Raw genomic sequence first — 26,776 nt, forward strand, 5'->3', positions numbered from 1 at the left:
GTAGTTTCTTGTCTGTGTTTGTGGGTTTATAGAGCTGCCTTGATAGAAACTGCTCTTTTAAACCTGAGCTTCTCTTCCTGAAAAAAATGCAACCACACATAGAAATATTTTAATATATTTCAAAATACCACAATAATACTGATAATTTCTCACTATGAAACTGAACTAGTAATTCTTTATATCCTATCAAATAACTTAGTATTATTATCTCTACCTTGAAAATAGATGTATTTAGCAGAATTGAATATTTTCTAAGTTCATGGGGCAAGAGAGGTCATCCTCAGAATAACTGTCCCATTTCAGGAAGACCTGACACTGGCGTCTTTGCTCAATAGTACCTGATCATACTCCTTTCTTAAGGCTACTGATTTCCATTAGCCATTGCTAATTCCTCTAGCTAGGAGACAAAAGGTGCCAGAGCTGTGCAGGCTTGTCTTCTATGTTTATTGTATGCCAGATTTCTATGCTTTGTTGTTATTTTCTAAACTCTCTATTCTTTTTTGCTGCATGCTTATAAAAAGATAAGTTGTTAAATTAAAGATGTATTATACAGATAAAAGTTCTGCTCTAATTAACATTTACTTGAGGGCTATTTCAATTACGTCCATTGTTCATTTCTGCTTACAGAAGTTGGTAGAATGTGAGTAGGATTTTTATACCGGGCAAGATTAACAAATACTGACCCTCAGCAGGCAATACAATATGCATTAAATAAAATTTAATGTCAGCAAATAAGAGAAAAATATGCTAAATAAACACAACAACACTGTAAGAAGCAGTCTTTCAAATTAATCCTTAGAAAGGATGAATAAAAGTTGTAAGAGAAGAGGATATTGTTGTCATTAGTTTTGGTAACCCAGACTAAGGTAGCACGTTAAATTTATAAACAAGTCCAGCAAAAGCATTTTTGTATGCAGAAGGCTGCATATTGTTGTAATAGGGAAAGAGTAGATAGTAATTTCTGCAACAATCTAAATTTTCATAATAAAACAGAAAGAGATTTCAGTTCTTTGGAGCATTCATGAAATGAAACTGGAGGCCAAAGCATCATCTTTTAAGTAAACAAAGAAAGAAGAAATAAGAGTAACAAGTAGCATTGAATTCAGAACTTAATTGCATGACAAAGATTGTTTAAATTATCATTACAATGAACAATTTGATGTCTTAAGAAGCCTGAATTAGTCAGCAAGATTGTAAGAACTGATTTACTAATGTGCCCCTGAATAAGATACAGACAGGTGGTTTTTTTTCCTTCCCCCCTCTCTTTATCTATTTTTGGGATGCTGAAGTGTTGTTCCTAATAGAGAAGCTATTATATAATATAAATATGATATAATATATATAATATATTATATAATATGTAATATATATAATATATAACATAAATATAATATAAAGATATTCCTGAATATAAGGAATATAATTCTGTTGCTTCATAAGAGTGCTAGGATTCCTATATTACTGCAATATTCAAAGCTGACAAATGTAGTTATGCACATTTGCTAGGAGAAGTAGTGAAGTTAACGGAAGATGAAATGATTTTTTGGGAAGAAATTGACAGATACAGGACAGACTGGGTCTCTTGATTTCGGAGTTCTTTCCTGTAAAGACAGTGCCTCCAACATGCCTTCCATTTGTGTTTCCTTCAGATCACTAAAACTAGGTTTCATATCTATTTCAGTGGTACATAACAGTATCGCACAGATTAAGGGCAACTATTCACCCACTTTTGGAATTTCACTTTGGAGCTTATTTTACGAATCACTACTTTCTAGGTCTACCATTTGGGCAGTTAGAAAAGACTGGATGCATCTACAGGGCAGGCTGAACCTCTATCAAGTCACCTTCCTGAGTACCTGCCTGTCTCCACTGGAAAGCTAGAGTATGTAAACCTGTACTGAGAGGTTCTTTATACCTTCTCTGAAACTGTTTGCAAGGACTAGGAGAAGCCTGAATACAAATTTGCAAGGAGATTGTGAAATGACAAATTCCTTTTCTTCAGTTAGAATAACTTTAAAAGGACATTTTATGGAATTGGAACCAATGGAAACAAAAGAATGCATTCATTAGGTTAAAATAGAGTGACTGTTGTCACTCTATTATCTCAAGCGATGTTATGTTAATCTAATAGTTGTTTAAATAGCAGTACCATGCCTCCCTTGAAATCTGCTTTTCTGACAAGAACTGTCCCCAATCAAAGTCTGGAGAGTATTCAAACATACTTCCTTCAACTGTCTCGTGACAAAATTATGTTAACCATCCTGGCTGACTCTAGGCAGGATTATCTAGATACAGCTTTCCATAGGCAGGACTACTTACATGATTTTATATAAAGCTGCATAGAGAGTGATGGAGATTATTAATCCAAATGGCCTGTGGTACTTAATAGAAAAGCAATGTGTGGGGTTATCTGTGTAGGTGCAGCTTTTAGAACAAACATAAACCTGGCTCCTTTTAAAATGAGCCTTACGTAAAGTCTTTATGACAGAGTTACTTTAAGTTTTTATGTAGTGTTTAATTACTTCAATAATAAAAAAAGAAGTATCAAGTGACATAAAAGACAATTTCTTTGGTACAAAAGACTCCAGTCATGTAACTTTTGGAAATGGGAACAATGATTGCACAGGTTATGACTATGTTTGGCTTCAGTGGGGCAGATTTTTTGGCTCCCATGAAAATGTATGTTTAAATCTGAAGCAGGATTTTAGCCTTTAATACTACTTTCTCATAGTTTCAGGAAAGTCTCTAGATACAGCCTTAAAAAAAACCCTAAGCACATAGGTAATTTGAGATACTAAAAGACAGCTAAATTCTTTGCGTGCATGGAAGCTTCTATGCTAAATGGTTGGCTAGAGGAGTGGAAAAAGTAGGTGAAGGCAAGAACATCTTAAGTGCTACAGGTCAACACTATTTTGCTAGGTGTATTTTCTGAGAAATGTATGGTTAACCCTTGAGCAAAGATTATAGATTTGATTTCCTTTTACAGCAAGGGAAATACTAGCTTGTTTTCTCAACTGGAACAAATCCCTGCATTGCTTGTCAGGGCAGTTTTCCTTGAGTACGTGTAGTACAATGCCTTTGTTAAGACTTAGCGGTGGTTCTACTTCTGATTCAAGAGGATTTAACAGTGAAAAATCACTGCCAGTCAAGTTAAGAAAAGGGAGCCCAAGGAAGGGGAAGAAAGAGAGAAGAAGAAAGATACAAGAATGCATGTTTTCATGTGGTGATTCTGGTTGATTGATACAGGAAGGAATAGGCAAATATATTCATTCTTCAAATACACGTTAAATAGTTCATATTCTTTCCCATTAGGCCGAATTTCATGGTAGGTGCACATTAAAAGACATACTTTTATGCCAGTGTTTTGTTTCTTAGATGCTAAAATTAAGCTCTCAGAGTAAGCTAAGGTAGTAACTATTTTGTCTCTGAAAGCCAAGATAACTGTGGAGGGTAAAAAATAACTTAATTGTGGGGACTTATAACTCTGTAATATGAAATTAATGCCTAGTTTATTTTTTCTTTCTGAGTTAAAGCATCTCTTTTACAGAGCTTTGTGTATGTGTATGCACACATCATCTGTTGGTAAGCATATACGGTTGGTTGTGTAAGAATCATCTCTATGAATGCACACACGTAGCTTGTCGATTACTGTGATGCCATAAATGACATTTTAGGAATATTGGAGCTATGGCTCAACACACTGACTGGTACTGATATTCTTTACTTATGTTACTATAACGCCTAGAAACCATGGTTAGGAAACTGGATGTGCAAGGTGCTACAGAACAACAAAGATTCCTTCCTCTCAAAATAACTTATCCCACATTTTTCTGGTTTGCTCCACCACTTGTTGAGGCTTTTCCTGCCACAACTAGACCATGGTTAGTGGTGACAGCATGGGTGTTTTCCATCTTGTAGCAGGATGCTCAACATATGATGGACATCTCTCCTGGAATATAGCATCACTCACCACTGTTACTCTCAGTAGGTACTGTGGATGTTGATTCTGAGGACCCAAGATTCTCCTGATTCCCTCCCCTCCCCTTCTCTCCCCTTCCCTTCCCTTAAAAATTCACTACTGTGGCTAGCTGCAAAGCTTTTCCTGTCTGAAAGGATGCTTAAAATTCTATAGCCCATCTTTCCTCTATAACTACTATTCTGTGTGTAACCCCTCTGGAATCTTTCTCACCATCTCAAATAGGAAAAGTGGAATGTCTCTGCCATTTGGTCGTAACTGGACAAATAATAACGTCAACAGTTCCAGTGTGACTGGACTGTCCACAACAGTGCTGGATATCCTTAAAATACCATGGCCTCATTTGTGTCTTACAGCGGTAAGCCACAAGAGATTTCAGGGAGCTACATGGCAGTAAAACTGCTGTAATACAGTTGAGAAAGAACTGTCAGTTTTGCTTTTCCCCCTTTCCTAGGTATTTATTTCTGAACTCCTTTCTTAACATCTCTTTTTCCTTTGCCCTTCCCATTTCTGAGATCCTGCTTACCTGCATAGTTGATACAAAGCAATCTCACTCTAAATGACTACTGAGACCACATGGTAGTGGTTACTGGTAGAAGGAGCCCCCATTACAGACGCTACTGTATCTGATTTTAGACATACTAGAACAAAAGGTTCTCACTTTATTCCCTCCCAACGCCTAAGTACGTGAATCCAGACTATTAGGTCAGGCCATAATGACACAGTGGGCAGGAGGTGATTTGAAAGTCATTTCCCTTTCACTCTGTCATTAGTCTGCTTCTGCGGTTGATGTAATGCCAGTGTTTAAGAAGTAGATCTTGCACATTTTCCTTAGCTAATGACACATCCAAAATCCCCAGCAGTGAATGTACATGCACAGTGAGCACATATAACAGACTGAGGAATTTGGCCATTTATTTCTCTGTGTAAAGAAAAAAGGCTTTCTCAGACCGAAAAAGAAAACTGTTGGACAAATAAACTTCTAATGGGTATACTATGGAAAAGCTTTTTGTTTTTAAACCTGCACAAAGCACAACCTTCCATGCTTTTGGATTCTGTAATCTGAAGTTGCGTGTTTGTTTAAAGGCCTGAATATTCACGTCAGAGCTAAGAGTTTAAACCTAAGTACCACCATGCTTCTGTGATGCATTTTTAAGGGCTCTAGTGTTGATAGGAACGATTGACAACTTTTCAGATTGATGGGATAATTTCCTTGGGGCAATAGGAAAGACATCCCTTCCTTTTACTTTGGTGGCTGTATTTTATCCCAGTTCTTCTAGGTGACTGTTCTATTATACGAGTTGATAGCTGAGACTGAATTGCTGTTTTATTCCAGCTTTGCCAAATAAAATTGCATGTGATCAGCTTCCCTGGGAATCCCTGTATAGCTGTAGTCCTATTCTGCAGTTTCAAAAGCTGATGACAGACTTGCCTGTGAGTAGAAACAACTAAGTACCTAAGTCCTGACTGTAGGTGTTTACTGGGGAGTGAACTGTACTGGTTTTCAGAAGATCCTGAAAAGGTTCTCTTTTTCTAGTTTGATGCGTGTTGATGTATGGTTGAAAGTAATAGTATTGTACAGGTTTTTCAAGATGGTTCCAAAAGATATGTGTTTTCTTTATAGTTTATGTGTTGTGTATTCACTAATTGTCATATAGAAACAGTACTATTACTGCTGTTTCAGCTTTACTAAAAGGTATGTTGGGTTTTTAGAAGGCCAGAGGTGGGGGAAGGAAGCGGAACAAAATTAAAATAAAAAGAGTAAAACGAAGTAACACAGTAAAGCATGTTATCAATATTGAAATTCTTTTTGGACTTTGATAAATATTCCATATAATGAATTTAAGAAATAGAACTCTGCGCACTATGTGACAGTATCACCAGCCGCTTGGTGATGTAATGAATTGATCGTATCACAAAAGCGCTTTGCTAATTACATGGAAAACAGTCTTGTGAGCAGGGTTCAGAGGGTTAATCTGCTTGTTGTTGAGTGCAGTGGTATATGCTTGTATGTTCAGTCCTTCCATGAGAAGCAAGGATTGTGATCTGAACGGCACTTATGGACACTTTGCTCTCTCTATAGTATAATGGGGACCTCCTACTCGGGAATTTTAGGCTCAGGAAGTAATCTCGGGCTTACTTTCTCAGGGTCAAGCTTCAACAAGCTATGCTTCAATCAGAACAGATGCTTGTGAAGATACTACCCTCTTCTCTGTGACAGTTTTTCTCCTTTTGCCAAGGGTTATTCTCCCTCTAATTCTTGAGGCTCACAGACAATTTCCTAACCAGCTGCTGACAAAATCTGAGGAGCTGATCCAACCCCCCTATTTAAATATAAACCTATCCTTCCTAGCTGGTGTTGTCACCAGATTAGGGAGTACTCATTTTAAGTGCTCCATCAACTGGTTTATGAGGATGATTCCTAGTAGATGGAGGTGAGCAACTGTGATGGCACAGTCTTTAACTGACAGAGCTTGACTTGCAGGCAAGAGCTGATCTACAGCTCCCAGGATACACACAAATGCTAGATGAAGAACTGTACACCGTGGAAGATCCTCTCAAATCTTAATAACATTTAATGCTGCGTGCTTAAGCTTTTCACTGCCCTCTGCATAATTTCAGGCTGTAAGCATAAAATCATTGATGATAAAAACACTACTCCAACAACTTACTTTAAGCAATAGAAAGGGATTTAAATTCCAGCATGTCACGATTTTCAGTTTCCATAGCTAAGAATAACTTTGACAAGGGCTGTTTTCACAGACAGCTCAAAAGGTGGAATATAACTTTATTTTCTTATTTTTTATGCTGAAATTACTAATTTGTAACATGATGAAAATGGAAATTTTAACCTGTCTGTATACTAGTTTTGCATTATGATTTATCATGACAATTCCAAACTTCCACCCCAATGGAAAACAATTTCAAAACATCTGCTTAGCATTCACTGAGGCATTTTTAGTCTAGGAGTACCATATTGCACGGCAGAAATTTGGACTATAGCTTTTGTTTGGGTTAAAAAAAAAAGCCCAGTCAACAGCTCCTTTCCCATTTCATCACAACTACAAGTAGTAGCAGGCTCTATTGCATGCTAGTAATATGCATTCATAAATACACAGAGTAGCGATGACGCTGGTGACTACCAGCATTTTGACTCAGAAAATATTTTGTCAGTTTTTGTCCTTGAAGAAACAGAAATTTAGCAGAAGGTCAAAATTTTCACTGGGAATTTGTGTGCATGAGTGTGGGGGAATGCAGATGTGGCCTCTAAACATATGTGGGGAGATGATGGCCATACATTTTTTATTAGCGACAGTTTGATAGCTGTAGTGCTGTAGTACACTGCACTTACCTGTTGTTAAAAAAACAAGTTTAAGTGACTTAATGCCACTTACCAAAAGGTTTTCAGGTTGTTGAAATAATAATGTGAAAGTAAATTTGTACTATTTATATATATATATAAAATAAAAAGTGACAGTCCCTATGTCTCTTGAAAACATCAAAAGAAGAAAACAACATTCTCATTTGATAGATCTATTTGCATTTTTAATCAGCTTCCTTAAACAGCATGACAAATTGTCCAAGGACACACAAGGTAATCATTGGATAGGTTGTATGATTGAGATAAGCTTTAAAGATGTTTCTTACTAGTGCTTTAATAAAAGAGCATGCAATAAGCGAACTACACTTCCTTCTCGGTACCTGTTCTTTTTATTATGTGTGGGTTTCATATGAAATAGATGAATTTTTCTTGGCCAAAATAAAATTAAAATACTGAATGGAAACGCATAAACTGTAAAGTTAAAAGTAACACATTTAAGATGAGAAAGAATAATGGTAACTAATATCTAAAAGCCTGATATTTTGATTCATGCTTTATGGCTCAAGGGTGTAGTGCTTTAAATGACTATTGCCTTCAGTGGGCACCACAGGTTCTTGGATCCTTCCAAGAAATTCTAAAATGTATTAGGATGAAACAGACTGAATGAATGAAACTGTTTTCTAACCTATGGGCTAAATGTTTAGATGTTAGTATCACAAAAGCAGAAAGTTAGAAATAAGAACAAGAAGTAACTCATGTGGAGTGCCTCTATTGTGCACATATATAGAAAGAAAAAGAATAAAGATGATACATATCTATTTTTATAAATACACACAGCCTGATATATATATTATACGTTACCTATAGATTAGTCAGAAAAGGATTATTTTTTTATATACAAGTACTTTTTTCATGTGCTTATTTAGCTGCATGTTCAGATGTGACTTCCTGATGTGAATGCTAACTGCCTATGGAAATCTGTCAGCTTTTGAACTCCATCTAGCTCTGTCACTGCCTTGTGCTTTATTACTAGGTAGCAGTGCTATTCTGGACAGTATGAGACTGAAGGAAATGGTACACCTGATCTAATTGCATAGTCATTCTGTGTAGATTTTCTGTTGGTACTGATCTTCTAACAGGTCTTGCTGCTGTTCAGCAAAACCAGCACATGATAAAGGTGCTTCGGCACTCGTCTGAAACATTTCTCTGTCTGTGAAGTATATATAAAGTGACAGGTGTTAGTGTCTTGCTGGATGACACTCTGCTCTCAGCTTCATCTGTGAAGAACAAATCAGTCTTTCCAAGGAAAAATAATGAATTTTTCCTTTAGGCAATTTCTGATTTGTGTGTGCTTCTGTAACTACTGCAAATGATATGTTGGGTTTGTGTTTTTGAGCTCTTAACTACTGTAACATGTTCAAAGCAAATCTGTGACTATTTGACTCTATTTTACTCAGTTGTCATTGTATTTTTTTCTTATTAGCACTGAATGACAGCTTTGCATTTAGAAAAAATACATATTTACATATATTAAAAAGAGCTTGTTGCCACTCACTACTTAGTTTATGCACTTTATAGAAGGGCAGAAAATAACATATACTTCTGTGCAATGTAAGCTGGCGAAAGGTTTTCATGTGATACAGGCAAGATGCAAGACCATCAAAACTGATGTGTTTCCATTAAATCTTCCACAACCACACTTAATATGTTTTCTCAGCGAAAAAAGCAAACCACATGCCTAGTTCTAATATCTGCTGATTAGATTAGGAATTAAGAGCATAAGAACCTGAGGTCTTGCCTAAATTCAGGTTTTGTATGTCCTCCCATGCATGTTAACTGTAGCCCTTCTGAATTCTCCATTATAAACTCATAAGCTTTCATGCTCCATGGATCTGACCTGAATCCTGCTCTACTTAATGGACTATGATCAATTCTGTAGAGTGCTTGTGTTGCATGAGTGCTGGAACTCCACTGTAAAGCAGGTAGCGGGTTGTGACAAGCACGGATCTGGAGACTAAATGGTGTTGACACCTGCTCTCTACACTGTGCATGTTTCAGAGGGTTTTACTTTGGATTAGCTCTATCTTGCCTCCATGAAATTAGAGGATGGAGCATACTAGGCTCACTCCTAAAACTCATTTGTTTACTTTCATCTGAAGTGTATTGCCAGTAGCTCTCAATCTGTCTCTCTGTTCTAACTTCTGGTCTTTTTGCAGAATTGCTACTATGTTCTCCTGTGTACAATGATGTGTTGACTAAAACGGCCAAGTCTGCAAATATTTCTGGCAAGTAATTAGCGACAGCAGTATGTGATACCTTCTATTTGTATCATGTAGAATAGAGGTCTGAAAGTAATTTATCCTCTTAGATGTTGCTAGTTACAAAACGGGTATGTTACAAGGAAGGTTCCAAGAGTTAAAACTGTTGCTCGTTACGTTTACTTGTGCATTTCAAGCTAAAAGTAGGAACAGAAAAAGCTGAGATGGCTACATCACCAAGTTTGCTGAGATTACAGCACACTTTTCATCAGAGCTCCTCCAACTCACCTTTCAACTTATTTGCAACAAATCTGGTTCTAAACCCAAATGGCTAAAACTCTCTGCACTGTTTACAAAAGTTGCCCTAAGTCTCTTTTAAACACACTAGGTATCTCTGACATGACAGTAAATCTTACCTCTCCCCTGCCCAAATATTGTTGCAATTGGCTGGAAGTTTGTTTGTGTATTCACATTAACATTTGCAAATGGAGTGGGCCTGGCCAGCAGTGCTGCTCCACAGAGCTGCCAGTGTCTAGTTGTTTCCACCAATGGTGACTGCCTTTGAGGCTTTTTTTTCCTTTTCTTTTCTTTCTTCTTGCACCTCAACTGGCTATCCAGAGCAGCAGTCTTCACAATACATTAGATTAATGCATTTTGAACTCGACCAAATCTTCCATTCCCACTACTGCTAGTATTTGTCTACCATTCTACTTGAAATCAGCATGCACTATAAATGATTTAGACATATGAATAAATAAACCTCTAAATATCCATATCCTTGCAACAGCAAAGCCAGATCAAATCTAATGTTTAGAACTGTATATTGCTACCAATTTGGTGAGCAAATGCGTTCACATTAGTAGGATGTTGTGTCATGACTTAGGAAAGTGAAGGGTAACTCACTTGAGCATGTTAATTTGATGGACATGTAGTCTCTGCCACAGTCCTTCTTATAGTGACAGCGCAGCCAGTTTAAGAGACAGAGTCCGTCACCACACTGTAGTTCTTCTTTCTTACAAGGCAGAATGTGCTGTTCATCTGAAAGGAGGAGAAACAACAGATAAATTTGTGTAACAAGCAACTCCATCCTAAGCAACAAAGCCACAGTCTCCTGAAAGTCAATCTTTCTGCTTTTGAAAGCCCTGTGTGGATCATAACACTCTTTCCTCTTTGTCAGGTGTGAAAAGGGTCTCAGACTCAGACAAATATTTCCTATACTGCTGTTGCTGATCATTTAAATAGTGTTTGAGACAGATGAGGTCTAGGTGAAGCATACCAAAGAAATTACAAGGGTACCATGTCTCTGAGGCACCTAGCCTACTGACTTACATGCTTTAACATCCAAACCCAAATAATCCACCTTTGCCCCAGCTTAACACACAAAGTGGATAAATGAGGGGGAAAAAAGAGATCTGCTATCTTGCATAAACCTGAAGGACTGGATTAAGGGCTTCTTAGCTGTAAGTATAACTCACAATCCCTTTTCAGTTTGACAATTAAGGGTAGGAACTCAGTCTGATAGAGCGGGGAAGGATTTTTTGAATCGTCTTAGTAAAGCCTTGGGTAAATTTATGGAGACATGAACTTAGATTGGGTTTGCAGAGACATTAAATCCTATACAGTAGGGTCTGCAGCTCTGCATGAAGCCAAATCTTTGACTAGCTCCTCAGTTGAAAGATTGAAGATGCTTCCCAGGCCTACTGTTGATTCTTGGGGGCTGAGTAAAAAACTGAATCACACATCTCTGCCTAGAAAGAAGGAAAAGGAGTAATTTTTATCTTGCCTTTTGATAGTGTACTGTGGTTTCTTTTATCTTTATGCATACACACATGCATGAACAGGAATTTCCAACTCTCAAAGGAGAGATGATACCAGTCTAAGCCCTGTAACAAGAAAAGTAGGGTTTCAGGCCGTGCTTCTGTGCAAAACATATTTGCACAAGAAATGAGAGTGCTGGTTGGGAGTGTCATCACTTCTTAAATCTGAACAGGATCACCCTTCCTAGTGCAGCAGTGATGCGGGTACGCCTGGGGAGAGCATGGTCACTGCAAATGCAATGCCAGCAAGCAACAGGTGTTTAGCTTTCACTGGCTACTCAAAACAGCTGTTTTGTTTGATGTCCATAAGCATTCAAACAGCAGCTGCATAATACAAAATTTTAAAAGGAGTTGGGGAATCTTTATGCAAGGAAGATTATATCTTGACTTTTTTTTTTGGACACATTAACTGCACAATACAAAATATCCCACGGAATGCCAATTAGCAACCATACCATCTAAAACACACAGCAAATAATTGAAAAAGAACTTGTTATATAAATGTATTTCAGTTTGTTAGGTTAAAAATCTTTTAACATACTGTAAGGAACAAACAAATTCATGGGGATCAGGAAGTCAGAAAGCTACCTAGGAAAAGAGGGGAAAAAACCTCCTACATTATTCAAAGATGGGATTATTTTATAAATTTTTTTTCCACATTTCATCAGTAGTGCTATTGAAACTGGTCTTGTTTTGATGGTAGATAAAAGGAAACCCTATTCTGCCAAGTGCATCTGAGTGTGCAAATGGATACACTGACATAATTTGGTTGCATGGTTTTGTAGGGCCTTCCAATAATGAGAAAGAGAAAGAAGTAAAACAGACAAAAAGTAGTTCATTAGTAACAAAATAAAAAGATTTAAAGTTTGGCAAGGAAGACCTTTGTGCAGAAAGACTCTGGAATTCAGCTTTAAATTTCATTAGAGTGTTAGAGCTGTTACTCTAGAGTGTTCAGGTTACTTTATGTGAACAATCTAAAACATTACAAATACAGGCAAATAGAAGTTCAAGCCCAACTTGAAAAATACTAGGCCTTGAAAGGCTAGTGTGGTGTGCAAATTGGTACCCAACAGAAGACAGGCAGTTCTGCTACATCACATTTTTGTTTGCTCTCCAGTTGTCCTGGTTTCAGCTGGTATTTTTAATTTGAAACCATTTTGTTGTCCTTCGTAGCTATGAAATCGTGCAGTTTGGAGTAATTGTTCATGGTTTCCAATTCTGCACATAGCTGCTCCAGTAGAAGATGTCAGTACCCCCAAATGCATTAATAAATACCACCAGCACTGACAACATTCTGTTAAAGTAAATCTTATGATTGTACGCTTGTACCTGTCAGCTCTGCAGTCTAGAAGCCAATAATCAGATCATGTCAATTTATACTTTCAGAACAACTTGCAGTACATTTCCCAAATGACTACTGTATTTCTGGTAGGCATCTCAGACAATTTTGGGGTAAAATGGCATAGAATTCCCAGTGCTTAAAGTTGTGGGGATTCTGGTCCGATGACTTTTTGTTGTTGTTGTTGTTTGTTAGTTTTGGTTTGGTGGTGGGGGTTTTTTTGAGTTAAAATATTACAGAAGAAGCAGTTAAGCAATAATTACTTTGTGGTACCAGATGTAGTCATTGTGTAAATGGGGAACAACTTTTGTTAACTTTAGACTGGTTACAGAGTCATTGCAAATATCAAAACATAATTGACTGGAAGAAAATTATGCAAAAGCAAAAAATAATATATTAGCAAATTTATTGGAATCAGTGGTCCTGGCATGCATCTCACTTACTTGTATCTTCCATAAAGTCTGTTTAGTTTGGAATGTAGTTTGAAGTTGCCCTAATTATTTTAAACATCTTTGGACTTGCTCCAGTCTACACCCTTTCTTTCTGTTCACTGTTCCTGTTTTTACTAGCTCAAACCAATTCCCTATCACTGGCTACGATTTCACTACTTTTTGGATAGAAGAAAGTTTTCTACAGTTCCTGCAAAATAAAATTCCTGTTTTACTTTTCACCGCTTTACTGGCTCTACTTCAAAGGTCACTTAAATGCCTCTTCTTTCTTGTCCAGAAAGTAATAATATGCTTTCTGTTTCTGCTAGTTGTTGTTGAACTACTAAGTCACTTTATTTTTATTTTATTTTTATGAAAATGCTAGAAAACCATTGCGATGTTTTATTATCTTTAGGGAGAACCATTAAGATTGCAAGCTGTAAGAAATTATATGGGCAGATCCAATTTTTTTTTTTGACTGAAAAGCAGTGGGGGACAATGATGGTTAAAAAAAAGGGGGTGTGCAAACCTATCCCATAAAGCTGTATTTCCTGGGAAATTTTCCCAGGTGTAGTGAAAGTAAATTGTCTTTTGTGAATCCTGATGATACAAATCTTTCATCTGTTCTCAAGGTGAGCTGCAAAATAACCAAGAAACCCACGAAGACTGAAAATATGTAAATGTTTTTTTGAGGAAGAAACTGAGGCACAGGCCTATAGTCATGCAGGAGGCAGAGACAGAAGTAGGCATCAGATTCAGTTTGGTACTGACTGAACAAATAACAATGTTTAAATTCTATGCAATGAAAATTCTTTTGAGACAGATAGTTTCATTTGTGACAAGATGCATTACTTTCCAAGATTATGTTTCTATCTCAATAGAGATTAGCACAAAGTGTTTTGTCTTTAAAGTGTGTTTTACCCTGAAGTAAAATTTATTTGAAAACAGTTTTTTTCTGCAGATGCCAGGGAGCTAATAAAGTCTGTTTCAGAGAAACACTTCCCAGTTCTAAGCCCACCTGTTCCCAACCCGAGTGTGCCATGCAATGGTATGTTGATTGTTTTCAAGGTTTGTATTCTAAATCAGCATGCCTTTGAATGGATTTATGAAGTGAAAATTAGTAATTTAAGAATATCAAAATGATCATATCAAATTTAGGTTAAGATGCAATATTATGAAAATGTGATGCATAAAATTAATCCACAAGTTGAAAATTAACCTGCACCATTAAACTACATGTGATAGTTTAGAGCTACTGTATATTATCCAAATTTGTATTTTCCTATGTTGGCAATATCACTTTTTTTTTTTTAATTCAAATGACCTTTGAGTTATATATATCTGTTAAAGTGGGTACGCACTTCTTGCATCAACCACTGAGTCTGATAATGCCCTGATATCATCCACCAGCAGGGACTACTCTCTGCAGCGTAACCCTTTGCACTTTATCAAAAACTTATTCCTCGTTCTTGCTTGCAGCTTGGCTTTGAAACCTTTGTAGCCAGCTGTGGGAAGATAGTCATGGTGAAGGAGCCTCCAGTGACACAGGGATGATTTAGTAACTCTTTGAGCTTGGCAAAAGGATGAGAGAATAAGCAACACATGGCACATGCTAGTTTGATGCTTAATGCTGTGTTGTGCTTGTATGAGTTAGATGAGCATGACACAGAATACTGTGCAAAACACAATTTAAGGAAGACAGATTCTTATCTGTCTGGTGACCTCTTGTGCCCCTCAGTTCCTTAGTTGCGTTGACGGCAACTAAAGGAATTTACAGTAACCTTAAATCAGAGGACAGACAGAATATGTCATTTCTATACTATTAAGGTACCTTAATACTTTTATACCTTAATACTTAATACCTTTAGCCCTGCATTTTACCATGCTGTTCTTGGCTGTATTTGGGAATCATAGTTTTATGTTTGAAAATCTGGGAAAAATTTCTTATTTTCTACCTCTATAGATGCTCTAGCACTCCTGAAGTATGATCTTATGTCTCCAGCTTTGTGAAAATTTCCAATTTACAGCTTCCTTCATCAGTAGAAACTTTTTTTTTTTAATCAGAAGCAGAGAAGTAGCTCTGAAAGCTCTGAACGTAGCTTTTATTCCTTCTCTTTTTTTTCTTTTCTTTATCTTTTAGACTACTATCAGGTTTCTAGACACCTTTCAGGTTGGCTAACAGGACCGAGTTGCAAAAGAACAGTTTCTACTCATGTTTCCATTTAGGATTGTGCTGTTCTAAAAGCAAAGTCTTTTCTAAAAGTGTCTGTATATACAAAATCTTTGTTGGGGTATTCTGCTTTTGTGCTCTCCTTGAACATTGGGACAGTTTCTGATTGGACTGATGCTAAGAAAGTACTATACAGCACACAGTCCAGCACACAAACAATAGCACGAATACATTTTAACTGTTTTTTCAATCTGTTATTGAATGTCCCATATTCTTTCTAAAGGAACATTTGATTCCACGAATGTGTTTAGTGTGAGGAGTGTGATTATTAGCATAGTTTAACATACTCTTCAAATGATGCATAAAAGTAATCCCAAATAGCCATTCTTTGTTGCTCCTCTTTGCAGCGTATGTGTGTTCTTTCTCTAGCACCAAGTTCCAGGCCAAAACAGAAATCGCTTTGGATTCACATTCCTCTCCTGATGTGTCTCTGAGGCAGCATTATAATTACAATACCAAATTACTAGATATCGTTTGGCTACTTGTCAACATGGTACCTGCAACAAAGCGGGAGTGTTAGTTTGTCATTCAGAGCTTTTATTGTCTGTTCAAGTCCGCAGGGTTTTTACATTTGTTTGCTGAACAGGGAATGAGGATCACACAGTAGGCTGCCTAATCACCGCACCTTTTAGAGGCAAGTTTCAGAGCAGTACATTAAGATGACAACAAGGAAACATGGTTTACAAATTTCTAAAAACTCCAGTTTCTTCTTTTCTGTGTTGGGCTTTCTATAACCTACTTTATTAAAAAAAGTTTTGTGCTCCTTTGCCAGTTGTTTGGGCCAATGACTTGGCTGCATACTGTGTGCCTTTGGAAAGTGAAAATGGCCATCGTGTACCTCAGTAGTCTAACTTGTAAATAATCATAAATGGGGAGCATTTACCCCAAAATATTGAACGGTGCTAATAAAAGGAGATGGCTAAGTGTGGATTAGAAGCAAAGTTCAGTATGAAGTTATCCTAGTAAGAACTAATCTTCAAACTGGGACTAAATACCTTGCAGTCTGCTGGGTGCTCTGCCACATGCTGTATTACTTTCTCCCCTAGAGGATGTGGGATCTCTTTTGTAAAGCTCACCTCTTTAAGATCCTGAGTCCTTGCTGTAGAAATTCCTGATTTAACCCATTCTGTAAGTTGGGGCCTGTTTTAAATGTTTAAAAATTGGAAGCATCCCATTAAATGATTGAGAATGACTCAGAAAGCTGTTTTACTGATTGAAGTGTTGTCCTGGTTTCAGGATAAGTGTGTAACTTTCTGATAAAAAATATGTCATTTCTATGTATCTCTTGGGTTCTCCAGTGGAAGGGAGACCCACCTGTATTTGTGATCTAACTAGAAGAACTGTACAGGCCAGCTGTAGTTACTTTTCTATCCTGAGTAAGTGGGAACTGAACGTTGAGATAAAGTGTAACTTCAGAATATTTCTCTATCATGTGTGAGCCTGACAGGCAATAGGTTGTATGTGGACAATTAATACAGCTACATAAAACAATCATATGAAAAGTAGAAGCAGAATAAATGTTCTGGAGATTGTCTTGCAGCAAGTCTGTTTCTGCAAGTCCAAGAATAAACACAGGTATGGGATTGGACAAAGATGCTCCAAGAGAAAATAACTAGTGCAGTAGCTTGTTAGCAAGTCAGTGCCAAGTAATGGACAGATACCAATCCAGGCGCCAGGAGAGCCTTGCTTTCTCCGTAAATGGCTGTGTCATATAAAGCAATTAATTTTTCTGCCAACCTTTTTTTTTCCTCCCACCTTTTGTGTTATTTAGACACCTGCAATCTGGAAGGACAAATCTAATTATTTTGTGTGGGTCCTAGAACAATAAAGCTTCAGTTTTAGTTGGGTCTTTTAAGTAGAAGTCATCCTGTAACAATTTTGCAGCTAGGAATAAAACTAGGATGCTGAAAACCTGTAAAGATCAGATGCTTACAGAGCTGCTTCTCTTAAACCATGGAACTAAAAAAGATTACTTGCCAATAGGAGAGATTCCAAAGTAAAACATTTTTAAAATGCATGTATTTCACTATTTCTTTTTATAATGCTTCTAATGAGGAAGCAAAACAATTGTTGAAAGGAAAATCCTCATTTTAATGATAGAATTAAAGGGATTAACATCCTTGCAACTAAAACCAGCAAATAAAAGATAAGAAATTTAGAATTAAAGAGGTCAAAACCCAAAGTGTTGTAGAAGCAGTATTTGCATTAACAATAAACAGTGATCAACTGGCTTTGGCTGGAATATCCTCCAGTGAATTATCTTCACACAGGTCATTGAAGACTGTAGGTGTCTCAATGTCACATAATGTCATTATTTTTAAAAAGCAGTCTGAGGGATTTCAGGAAGTTCTAGCAAGACAGGTATGAAGTCCTGGAGCTAAAATCACTGTTTGCATAAATGCTATTAAAGCCAAATGGATTGCTTGTTTCTGCCAGCTCTGGACTCGAGGCCAAATTTTCAAAGCATCTGAGGACAGAGACTCAAAGTAGGCTTTACAAAAGCTCATAATCATTTAGGTGTCCACCTCTCCTTGAAAGATGCTCTGCATAAAGGCATCTGGGCATCTAGTACGTTTTTAGGTGCTTGAATGTACAGCTCAAATACAATCATTATATAATAATGAAATGTCAGACTGCCAGAATTAATAGTGCTCAGCACCTCTAAAACCTACCTCCCCCCTACTCTTCTCTGAGACATTTCTCAGCATGGCTGCTTGTACCAGTTTGATGAGATCCCCTTCGAAAACCAAAGCATCATTTCTATTTATTTGATAGCAAGTAGAGTTGGACTGTAATCTGTATTTCTTGCATAGTAGTTACATAGGTATTAACTCTGATCTATTATTCTCTCCACCAAAAAAATATAATCAGCAGGCAGGAGTTGGGAGAAGCTGCTGAAACAAAATCATTAAGTCAGTAGTTACAGTGGAAATTAACGATTTAGAGTTGTCAGCCTACCTCCTCATAACCATGGATGAGAAATTGTCATGCTTGGAGAGAAATTGATACCTTCCTAGTGCAGATTCCAGTCTAACAAATGAAAAGGTGAAACCATCATTCTTGATGTAACAGATGATTTCAAGCCATCATAAAATAAATTGATGGCAGAAAGATACTGAGCGGGATAAGACTTATTAGGGGAGAAGAACAAAGAATTCTGAGGTGTGGCTCTGGAGGCATTTGAACACCTTTCCCTTCTGCACAGTTGGAGTCATTAAAGCCTGAAGTGCAATGTGGAAAACTGTAGGGAGATCCGGGGTATGCCTTTAAGGAGAGACAGATGGAAGCCTCTTTGGTGCCTTCAGAAAATATCCACACTTTGAGAAAAAAATAAGTGAAGGAAAATAAAGAGCAGATTATTCTGGGGATTAAACTTTGCTGTGCACTTAGGGAAGAGGGGGGCAATTACAGTGTGTTTCCTTCACTGCCTGCCATCACAGACATGGTTTCTGGCATTCTCTGTTACAGAAGGGAGAGACTGGTAAGGGGTGGTAAATGTTGGTGCTTTGATCACTGACACTTGTCAAGGCATCCCAGAAGGGCAAGGGAATATGCTGCTGTGGGGTGCAGAAGTCTTGGTGCAGATTTAAGTCTGTCTCTTAAACTTCCTAGCGTAATGTACTCTCTCTAGGACACCAGCTCACAGCACAGCTGTCATGCAAGGGCTTGCAGCAATCTCTTGTCTTTCTGCATGTCTCAAGTCTGGTGCAGCCAACAGAACCACTGTAAGATACTTGCACAGACACAAAATCACCCAGTTTCTTCACCTGTCTGAACTGAGGCACTCGGCTCCACCTGTGCATGTGCACGTGAAGTTATGTTCATTGAGTACTGGGCCTCTAGACAGCTGTGTTAAACTGGCTGACTCTGGAAGCCATTCTGGGAAAAATACAGCATTTGCCATCAAGAACAAGAGCTACAGACTCTCTAGTATGCAGCAGTGGAGACAGTATTTTATTTTCATTGTGTACAGAAAGATTCCTTGTTTATAAGTAAAACTTTATTCAACCTTCCACCATCGTCTTGGGGTCTTGGAGCACAGCTAGCAGCAGTGTAGTCAATGACAACACAGCTGGCAGCCAGCTGTGCTATTACTCTGTGTGAGCAAATGCTGAGGGACAGCATACAAAGTGTCTTCTCAAGGGCCTACAGGTTTTAGGATCAGGATTTTCTGCACTTTTCCTTTGTAGCAACTATGTCCCTGTGCCTGGCTTAGGTGGGCTTTCATGCAGAAAGAGGAGAGCCATAGTATGAATGCTTTTGTTCCTTCTTGATTTTGTGAGGTAATTCTGTTTAGTAAGAGTAAGTTTGTAAGATCTATAAGGGTTATAACACATGAATCTTAAGGCTGGAATTCAAAATGCTGTCTGAATATTTTATAGTTTTGTTTCTCCTGATCCATGCATCCAGATGAATGTTTTCCGTATCTCTGGACACTCCTTGTGCTTTTAAGTGCAACAGCAGAGACATAGGTTAATATGGTTATAGTAAAGATTAATAATATTTAAATATGTAACTATATAGTCAGTAGTTGTAAAATAACTATCTTTTTATAATAGCTGATATGTATTGGCAATCTGGATAATTGATTGAAAAATCAGTTGATTTCTTTGCTTTTACCTGTGCTTACAATCAGTGTCTTCAGAGATGATTCTCAGAACTGCTGGGGAGGAGGTGGAGGTGGCAGTTGCATGCAGGAAGGCAGGGCAGTTCAGGTAGAACCGTTTGTCTGCCTTTTTATTTCTCTGACAGTTTTGGGCCCCCTTCATTTAAGTATTAGAAACACTGATTGAGGTTCATGACTGCTGATTAATAATGATTTATACAAATCATCATCAATATTTTCTAGAGACAATTTTACTTTAAAAACTGAACATACCTACCTGATCAAAAGCTAAAAACACTGCAAAGAAAATCCAACGTTTCTTGTAGAAACATCTGAAGCAACAAAGCTAATAGCAAATTTTATTTCTGATCAGAAAGTTCCATTTAATGCTGAAACTGTCAACCTGCCTTTGTACTGTGTGGTTGAAGTCACATGGCTCCATTCCTGAGTATTAGCTTGCATAGCCTTTGCCTGTGTGACTGTCTCTTTGTCCTGTACAAGAGCAGTCAGTGTTCTTGAGGCACAGCCAACTTATAAGGGCTGCAGTCCTGCTCCCGGGCCTTTGCTCTTGCTCAGGAAATTCAGTGTTGGGAGAGTAAACAGGTCTAGGACCTGATATATGTGAATTCTTATAGCTGAACAGTCCACTACGTAGTCTCCTTCCTGTAGTATATAGTAACAACCTGGGATAACACCAGTCTCTTCAGTTGTTCACTATAAAAGCATAATACAAGGCACAGTTTTGTTTGTTTGGGGTTTTTCTTCTTTTTTTTTTTTCCTAGTTAATGCCCACATGGCATTGTGTTAATATTATCTGTTATTGTCAGTGGAACGATTCATAGTCTAGGCATTAGTAATTAAACATGATAGCCCTTGTGTAGAAGGCCAGAATGTTTGGCCTGGCTGAACTGTACCCAGTTAAGGCCAAAGTAAAACAAAAATAGTGTCTAAAGAACACTTAATTTTGAAGAGACATAGGTACCCATTTTGAAATCAGGGCAATACTCAAGACTACACTGAACTGTTTGCTGAAATAGTTCTATTACAAAACTCTACTAATCTAAAGTTAATGCAATACAAAGTTGTCTTGCCATGAAGAAGTGGTCTCTCTGGGAGGGGCAATAGCAGGGAAAAATCTGAGTTTAAGGGTCAAGGATCATGGAATCAAAGAATGGGTAAGAAATTATGTTATTCTGATATGAATCCCTAAACTAAACATATACTGCCTAATACGTAATGAAGTACTATGAAATGCATAATGTAAAACCAACAGTTCTGTGGAAAAATAATCTAAACAGTATTTTTTCAATATTAACCTGTAATAACATAAGCACACAATTATTTTTTTGCCAAGTCTACAAGCAGTTCACTAATAGATGAGTAGACTGCCACATGTAGCTACACTAATGTAAGCATTTGCAATTTCTTGTCATTTCTGTATTGTTATTATGTATTTTCTACAACTTGGGTGATGCCTGGTCATCTATTAGGTAGCCAGATAAGGTGAAGGACTTTAATCAGTAGCTACTAATTTTGCACTTGCTCTTGAGCCCAACTTTAACATGTTTTTTTTGGCAGTTTAAGGGATTACCAGGCAATCTGAAAGAGAACACTTGGCATTTACTTCATTTTGTACTGTCTTCAGATTTACCAACTAAACTCAGCTCCTAGTTTCCAAAGTTATCTTAGGGTGAGGTCCTACCAATATCTAGTGTTGACAGAAGCTGGTCCTGACACTATGAATAATTTCTCCAAGTTGGTAGGTTGTGGCAGCAAGCGTTAAGCTTGATAATATTTCTAGTCTGGGAATGATAATAGCTGTCTGACTTTGTTGTTCCTTTATGTATGTTCCAAAGTAAGAAAAATAACTTTTTGCCTATTCTTTCTTTAAACTTTGGGTGTAATCATATGATTTCTCAACCATGATGGGCATCTTGGCTTGAAAGTTATTACTTAAGTCTTAATCTAATTACAGCATTTCAGCGTGGCTCTTGAGCTGCAGCACTTGTTCTGAGAGGTATTTTGGTTGTTTTAATGGTTGTGCATGTATTTTTATCATTAGGCATTCTTTTGTCTAAGAGATTGGGCATGCTACTCTGCTTCTCTGCATACATGTGGTTTTCTGCCAAAATAGGACCAGTGACGTGGGCAGAACTGGCTCCTATAATATTTCCTTTTCAAAAAACTTTCATGTAATAACTACAAAAGTCAGTCATAAAAAGGAGAGTGGAAGGAAGTCAAATGTCAGGAATTGTTTTATTTCAATAACTGGAAGTAATTTTTAGCCACATTTGTTTCACTATTGAGTGCCAAAACAATATAAATTTTGACTGCTGTCAGTGTGCTTAATTTGTAAATCAGTTTTAGCAGCTATCCGTTAATTTGTTTTTGTGGGAGAAAATGCTGAAAAGGAGGATTTTTTTTAAAAAAAGGAAATAATGAAGTACTTGTACCTGACACTAAACTTCATCGTCCTCTATTTCAGACAATTCTCTCATTCATTTCTGTGAGTTTTGTCTGTATAAAGATCACAAGGTTAAGTCCATTTCTGTTAACTCGGTTGTTTTCTTAGTCAGGAAGCTATATGCTTTTTAATGGATTGATGTTTATCTGCTAGAGGACTTTAAATATACTATTCCTACAGCTGTACATGACCGCAAGGCATGCCATTAATGCAGTTAGGGGGAAAAAAAAAAAAAAAGACTACTTACAGAGATTGGAATAATTGCTGCCTATTCCAATATGGATGGAGCTTCCAGAGATGAGAGGAAGATGGAAGAAAAGAACTAAGGAGGGAAAAAATGGGGAAAAAAAAGCCCTTAATAGCAGTTAGTTTTTGTTTTGCAACCAGATGCCAGTTGAAGACATCTCGTGGTGTTAACCTGCACCCACTCTCTCTGGGGCAGGACTACACGCCTCAGACTGAACATACGCACAGATGTAGCTTGAATGGGGCTGAAAAAACCAAGCAAGTCACTGCTTCATACTTCCAGGAATCACTCCAGTTCAGGAAATAATATTCTATATAATTTCAGTGCCTCTCAAATTCAACCCCCCCTGTACAAACAACAATGTGTTATATAAATATGCTAATTATTGTTGTTAAGTCATTCACCAGTCTCTGAAGCAGGCACCTACCATTGTAAAATTAACTGTAAAATTAACTGTTCGCTATTTTGTGTAAGTGCATCCTGAATACATTAGGCGCGTGTGTCAAACTGGGTTGGAATAAATTTATTCTAAAATTTGATACACGTACTCCCCCTATGCATTTAAGCTTTAATATTTATAACTTGCACTTCAAAGATTTAGACTTGCAGGCAACAAAACGCAAAACCCTAAATAACAAAATGTTTAGATTTCTTAAAAGATGGGCTTGTTTGCTCCTGCAGATGCACATAAAGCAGGAGCTCCAGGTAGTCAGTGGGATGTAACACGGCATCTGTGCGGGGTTTTGCCTGCGCTGTCGTTCCACCCAGGGGCAGGGTGCTGGCCCCTGTGCCACGGGGACGGGGACGGGCACAGGGACGGTGCCGGCTTCTGCCCCTCCGGCCGCGCCCCCGCCGCCGAGCTGCCCCCGGCTTCCCCGCTCAGAACCGGCTGCGCGCCGCCCGGGGCCCCGCCGGCGGGTGCTGCTGCTTTTCTGGGAGGGGGCTCCCGAGCGGCAGAAAGTTTCCGCGGAAGCCAGGCCCTCGCCTCCCGTCCCCTCCCCTCCCCGCCGCCCGGCCCGGCCCGGCCCGGCGCCCCGCCCGCCCCGCCGCGCCCCCCGGGGCAGAGCCCTGCCCGGCGGAGGCCGCCCCCCGCCCCGCCGGCCGCCCGGCGCGCCTTACCCCAGCACGCCGCCGCCGCCGCCGTCTCCATGCGCCTCCGCCGCGGCTCCCGGGAGGCTGGCGGGCGGCGAGGCGGGCGCAGCCGCCGCCGGGAGACGCGCCCCGCCGCCTCCTCCTGCGTGCGGGGTCGGAGCGGCGGCGGCTGGACGGAGCCGGCGCCCATGGGCGGAGGGCGGGGGCAGGCGGGTGACCTCCGCCCCGCGGGGGCCGGCCGGCGCTCCCCCTCCCCTGCCCTGCCTCCGGCCGCGGCGGGCAGGGACGGAGCCGGCGGGGGGCGGGCGGCGGCCCGGCCTGAGCGGAGCGGGGGGCGCGGCGGGGGGCGGCGGGGCCGGCGCAGGCCACACGCCGGCCCGGGCGGCGGCGGGGTGGTCGGGGCTGCACATATGGGGGGGCTGACCCGGCCGGGGGGTGCTCCCCAGCTCCCGGGGCCTGCAGTAACCCCGGCTCCGCGCCTCCCCCGGCCTCCTACCGGCCCCGCGGACAGGGAAGGGAAGCGTTAGGGATGCTGCGGGGATTTGCAGCTTGGGTAAGGAGCTGTACGGGGTTAACGGCTCCTGAAAGCCGAGTCCAGCCCAGCCCGTGGGGCTGAAAGGGAGGGGACTGCCTGGGAATAAACCCGCGGGGATGGACGGGATTATCCGAGCAGTGCAGAAGAAATAAGTCGCTGTAGCTGGATCGGGGCCAGGAGAAGAATGTAGTCCGAGTAGGAGCTAAAACCACTTTACTGTAGTAAGATCGACTTGTTACCAGGGATCTTGGAAACGTTTCTCATTGTGAATGTTAAAGCCCTAGTGCGAGAGACGGAGAAAATAGGGTTGTGGTGGGTACTAAAAGAACATGAGCTTTCATAATTGGTTTGTCTACCTCTTAAGGAAAGCATGCCATTTCCTGCTTAGGTAAAGAATGCAAGGAACAAGGCCTTTTTTGGCACGCCTTGTCACCAGTTTGGGGTTTTTTAGGAACGGAGATATACTGGCAGTTTCTGTCTCCTGTGAATGCGTTAAGCCCTGCAGGCACTTGCAGAGTGGTCCCACTGGAACTGCTTGTCAGTGAGGGCAGTGGAAATGGATACTCCATGAGTATGTAGGCAGCCTTCTTTACCTCCCTGCCCCTGGGTGGCTTTGTAGTCCAGAGAGCAAGTTCTTTCACATTGGAACAACTTCACTGTCGATATCTAGGCTGTTTAATATCTCCTTGGTTCCATAGTGATGTGTTCAGAGTTGTAGTGGAGTTTGGGGTGGATGTAAAACTTGTGGGCTCTGGTCTTTGTGTAAAGAATTTCCTGCTGTCATCGATCACCTTTCCCCTCCCCTTTTCTTTTTAAATCCAGGCAAGCACTAAGCAAGTCTAAGGTGGTGGAAATGAGGGTTTACTGGAAACTTACATGTGTGTTTCATTATGGCTCAGGGATACCTGTACCTTTTGCTGAAACTATCGTACTTTTGTTCTTAAGTAACACATCTCTACCCTAAAATCCCTCCAAATGCTGCTGCAAAAGTTATCTTGTGATAATTTCTTAAGCTCCTCAGAATATTTGACTCCTTGAAAGACTCCTTCTCTATTATTTCAATAAATGCAAACTGTATGGATTCATTTTAGGGCTCTTTGTTGTTTAGTTATGCTGTGAAGGTGTCAAGCTATGTACACATAAGAGCTGATATTCTGTGTGTTGGTTTTTTGGATGTGTGCCTACTTGGCCTCAGTCTGCATGTGATGAGTCATGTATGCATGTAATACTTAAGGATATGAAAATGTTTTCTTCACTTTACATTTCAGGAATTTCTAACCTTTAGTGCTTTCTGCAAATTTTGCTGATGACATCGTTCCCAAACAGTGCCTTACATTTAGCCATAGTACTGATATTAAGTTAATACTGACAGACTTGGAGTCTTATGTTTGACTGAAAAATCTACGCTTAGACAATTACATAAACTTACATAAAATTACAAACTGTGGAAAATATAGAGGCCTTAGTAACTGACTTTGAACGCAGGGGAATTGCTTAGTGTTTGACAGTTCTGAGAAAAAATCCCTCTCTTGCCCTGGCTTTAGACCCCTTTCTGTGAGAGTCATGTCCTTTATCTCTAGTAGGAGTTGCAACTACTTCTGACACAGCATACATTTGTTTCTGGGTCAAACACCACAATGTACAACATCTGATCCATCAAAGCCTGCAGAAACATTGTCACAGTTAACAATAACTTTATTGGTACTTGCTGATACTCAGCATCTTCATCTTGAATCTACTTAAATGTTGTAGGTTTTGCTCACCTCACTAATTTCTATATCTGCATCAGATGAGCATGGAGATGTGGCAGTTTTTCACTTTTTAGGGATTCCTGTTTTTCTCATTCAGTTGTGCACCTGAATGAAACCTGGATGTGTTGTAGGCTTAGGCCAGACTCATTTGCAGACTTAGTGCAGTACTTCAGCAGTGATGTGTTGTGTCAGAGTGATATTATGGGTAGTTTACACTGTTTGTGTTTTTTTTAATTGCATCTACTTTTCTGTTTTGGTAAAATAGATTTATATTAAAGAAAAATTTCCATAAATAAGGGATTTATTACAAAGGAGTTTACTTATGGGCTGCATTTGGGAGAGCTGGAACAAAGATAAAAAATATTCAGCATTTCTGCTGCTCATAGCTATTTACGGTGGGTTAGATTGTCTTTCTGATAACATTACAAAACAAGGAGGACCAAAGTAGTGTCCGTCTCTGGTGGTTTATGGCCTGTGTGTGCAATCTGAATTCTGTCAGTTTCTTAGGGAAGTTTTTTCCTAGTCTTTAGAAATAGGGAGGGTAACTGACCAGGAGCTACATTTAGGTGAAGTTCAGAAGGGCATTCCTTATGGATGGAACTGTACTAAGTTGCCATCCTTAGTGGGTGTTTCCCAGTTTACTGATAAAGGAAAATCAGTGAGAAACTTTTGCTGAAGACAGGTAATTTTATTCTTGGATGATTTTACATT

The 26,776-nt window shown here is 39.2% G+C and overlaps 1 protein-coding gene and 1 long non-coding RNA gene across 4 annotated transcripts in view; one reads left to right on the top strand and one right to left on the bottom strand.

Moving 5' to 3' along the window:
• The window catches only part of BEAN1 (brain expressed associated with NEDD4 1), a 63,589-nt gene extending 37,178 nt beyond the window's left edge, over positions 1–26,411 (bottom strand). The window contains exons 1-3 of one of the 2 annotated variants that reach the window (XM_055726424.1): positions 23,807–26,407; positions 22,688–22,762; positions 10,460–10,594 (exon numbers count right to left, since the gene is read on the bottom strand). In XM_055726424.1, the coding sequence (XP_055582399.1) occupies positions 10,460–10,594; positions 22,688–22,762; positions 23,807–23,969 (373 nt within the window). In that variant the 5' untranslated portion in view covers positions 23,970–26,407. Of the gene's footprint in view, positions 1–10,459; positions 10,595–22,687; positions 22,763–23,806 lie in introns of both variants that reach the window. The other variant, XM_055726425.1, reaches the window with a different exon arrangement.
• LOC129737335 (uncharacterized) overlaps positions 1–26,776 on the top strand; it is a 182,852-nt gene that overhangs the window by 41,276 nt on the left and 114,800 nt on the right. The window lies entirely within an intron of this gene.

This window comes from Falco cherrug, chromosome 14, assembly GCF_023634085.1.
Source record: "Falco cherrug isolate bFalChe1 chromosome 14, bFalChe1.pri, whole genome shotgun sequence".
NCBI lineage: Eukaryota > Metazoa > Chordata > Aves > Falconiformes > Falconidae > Falco > Falco cherrug.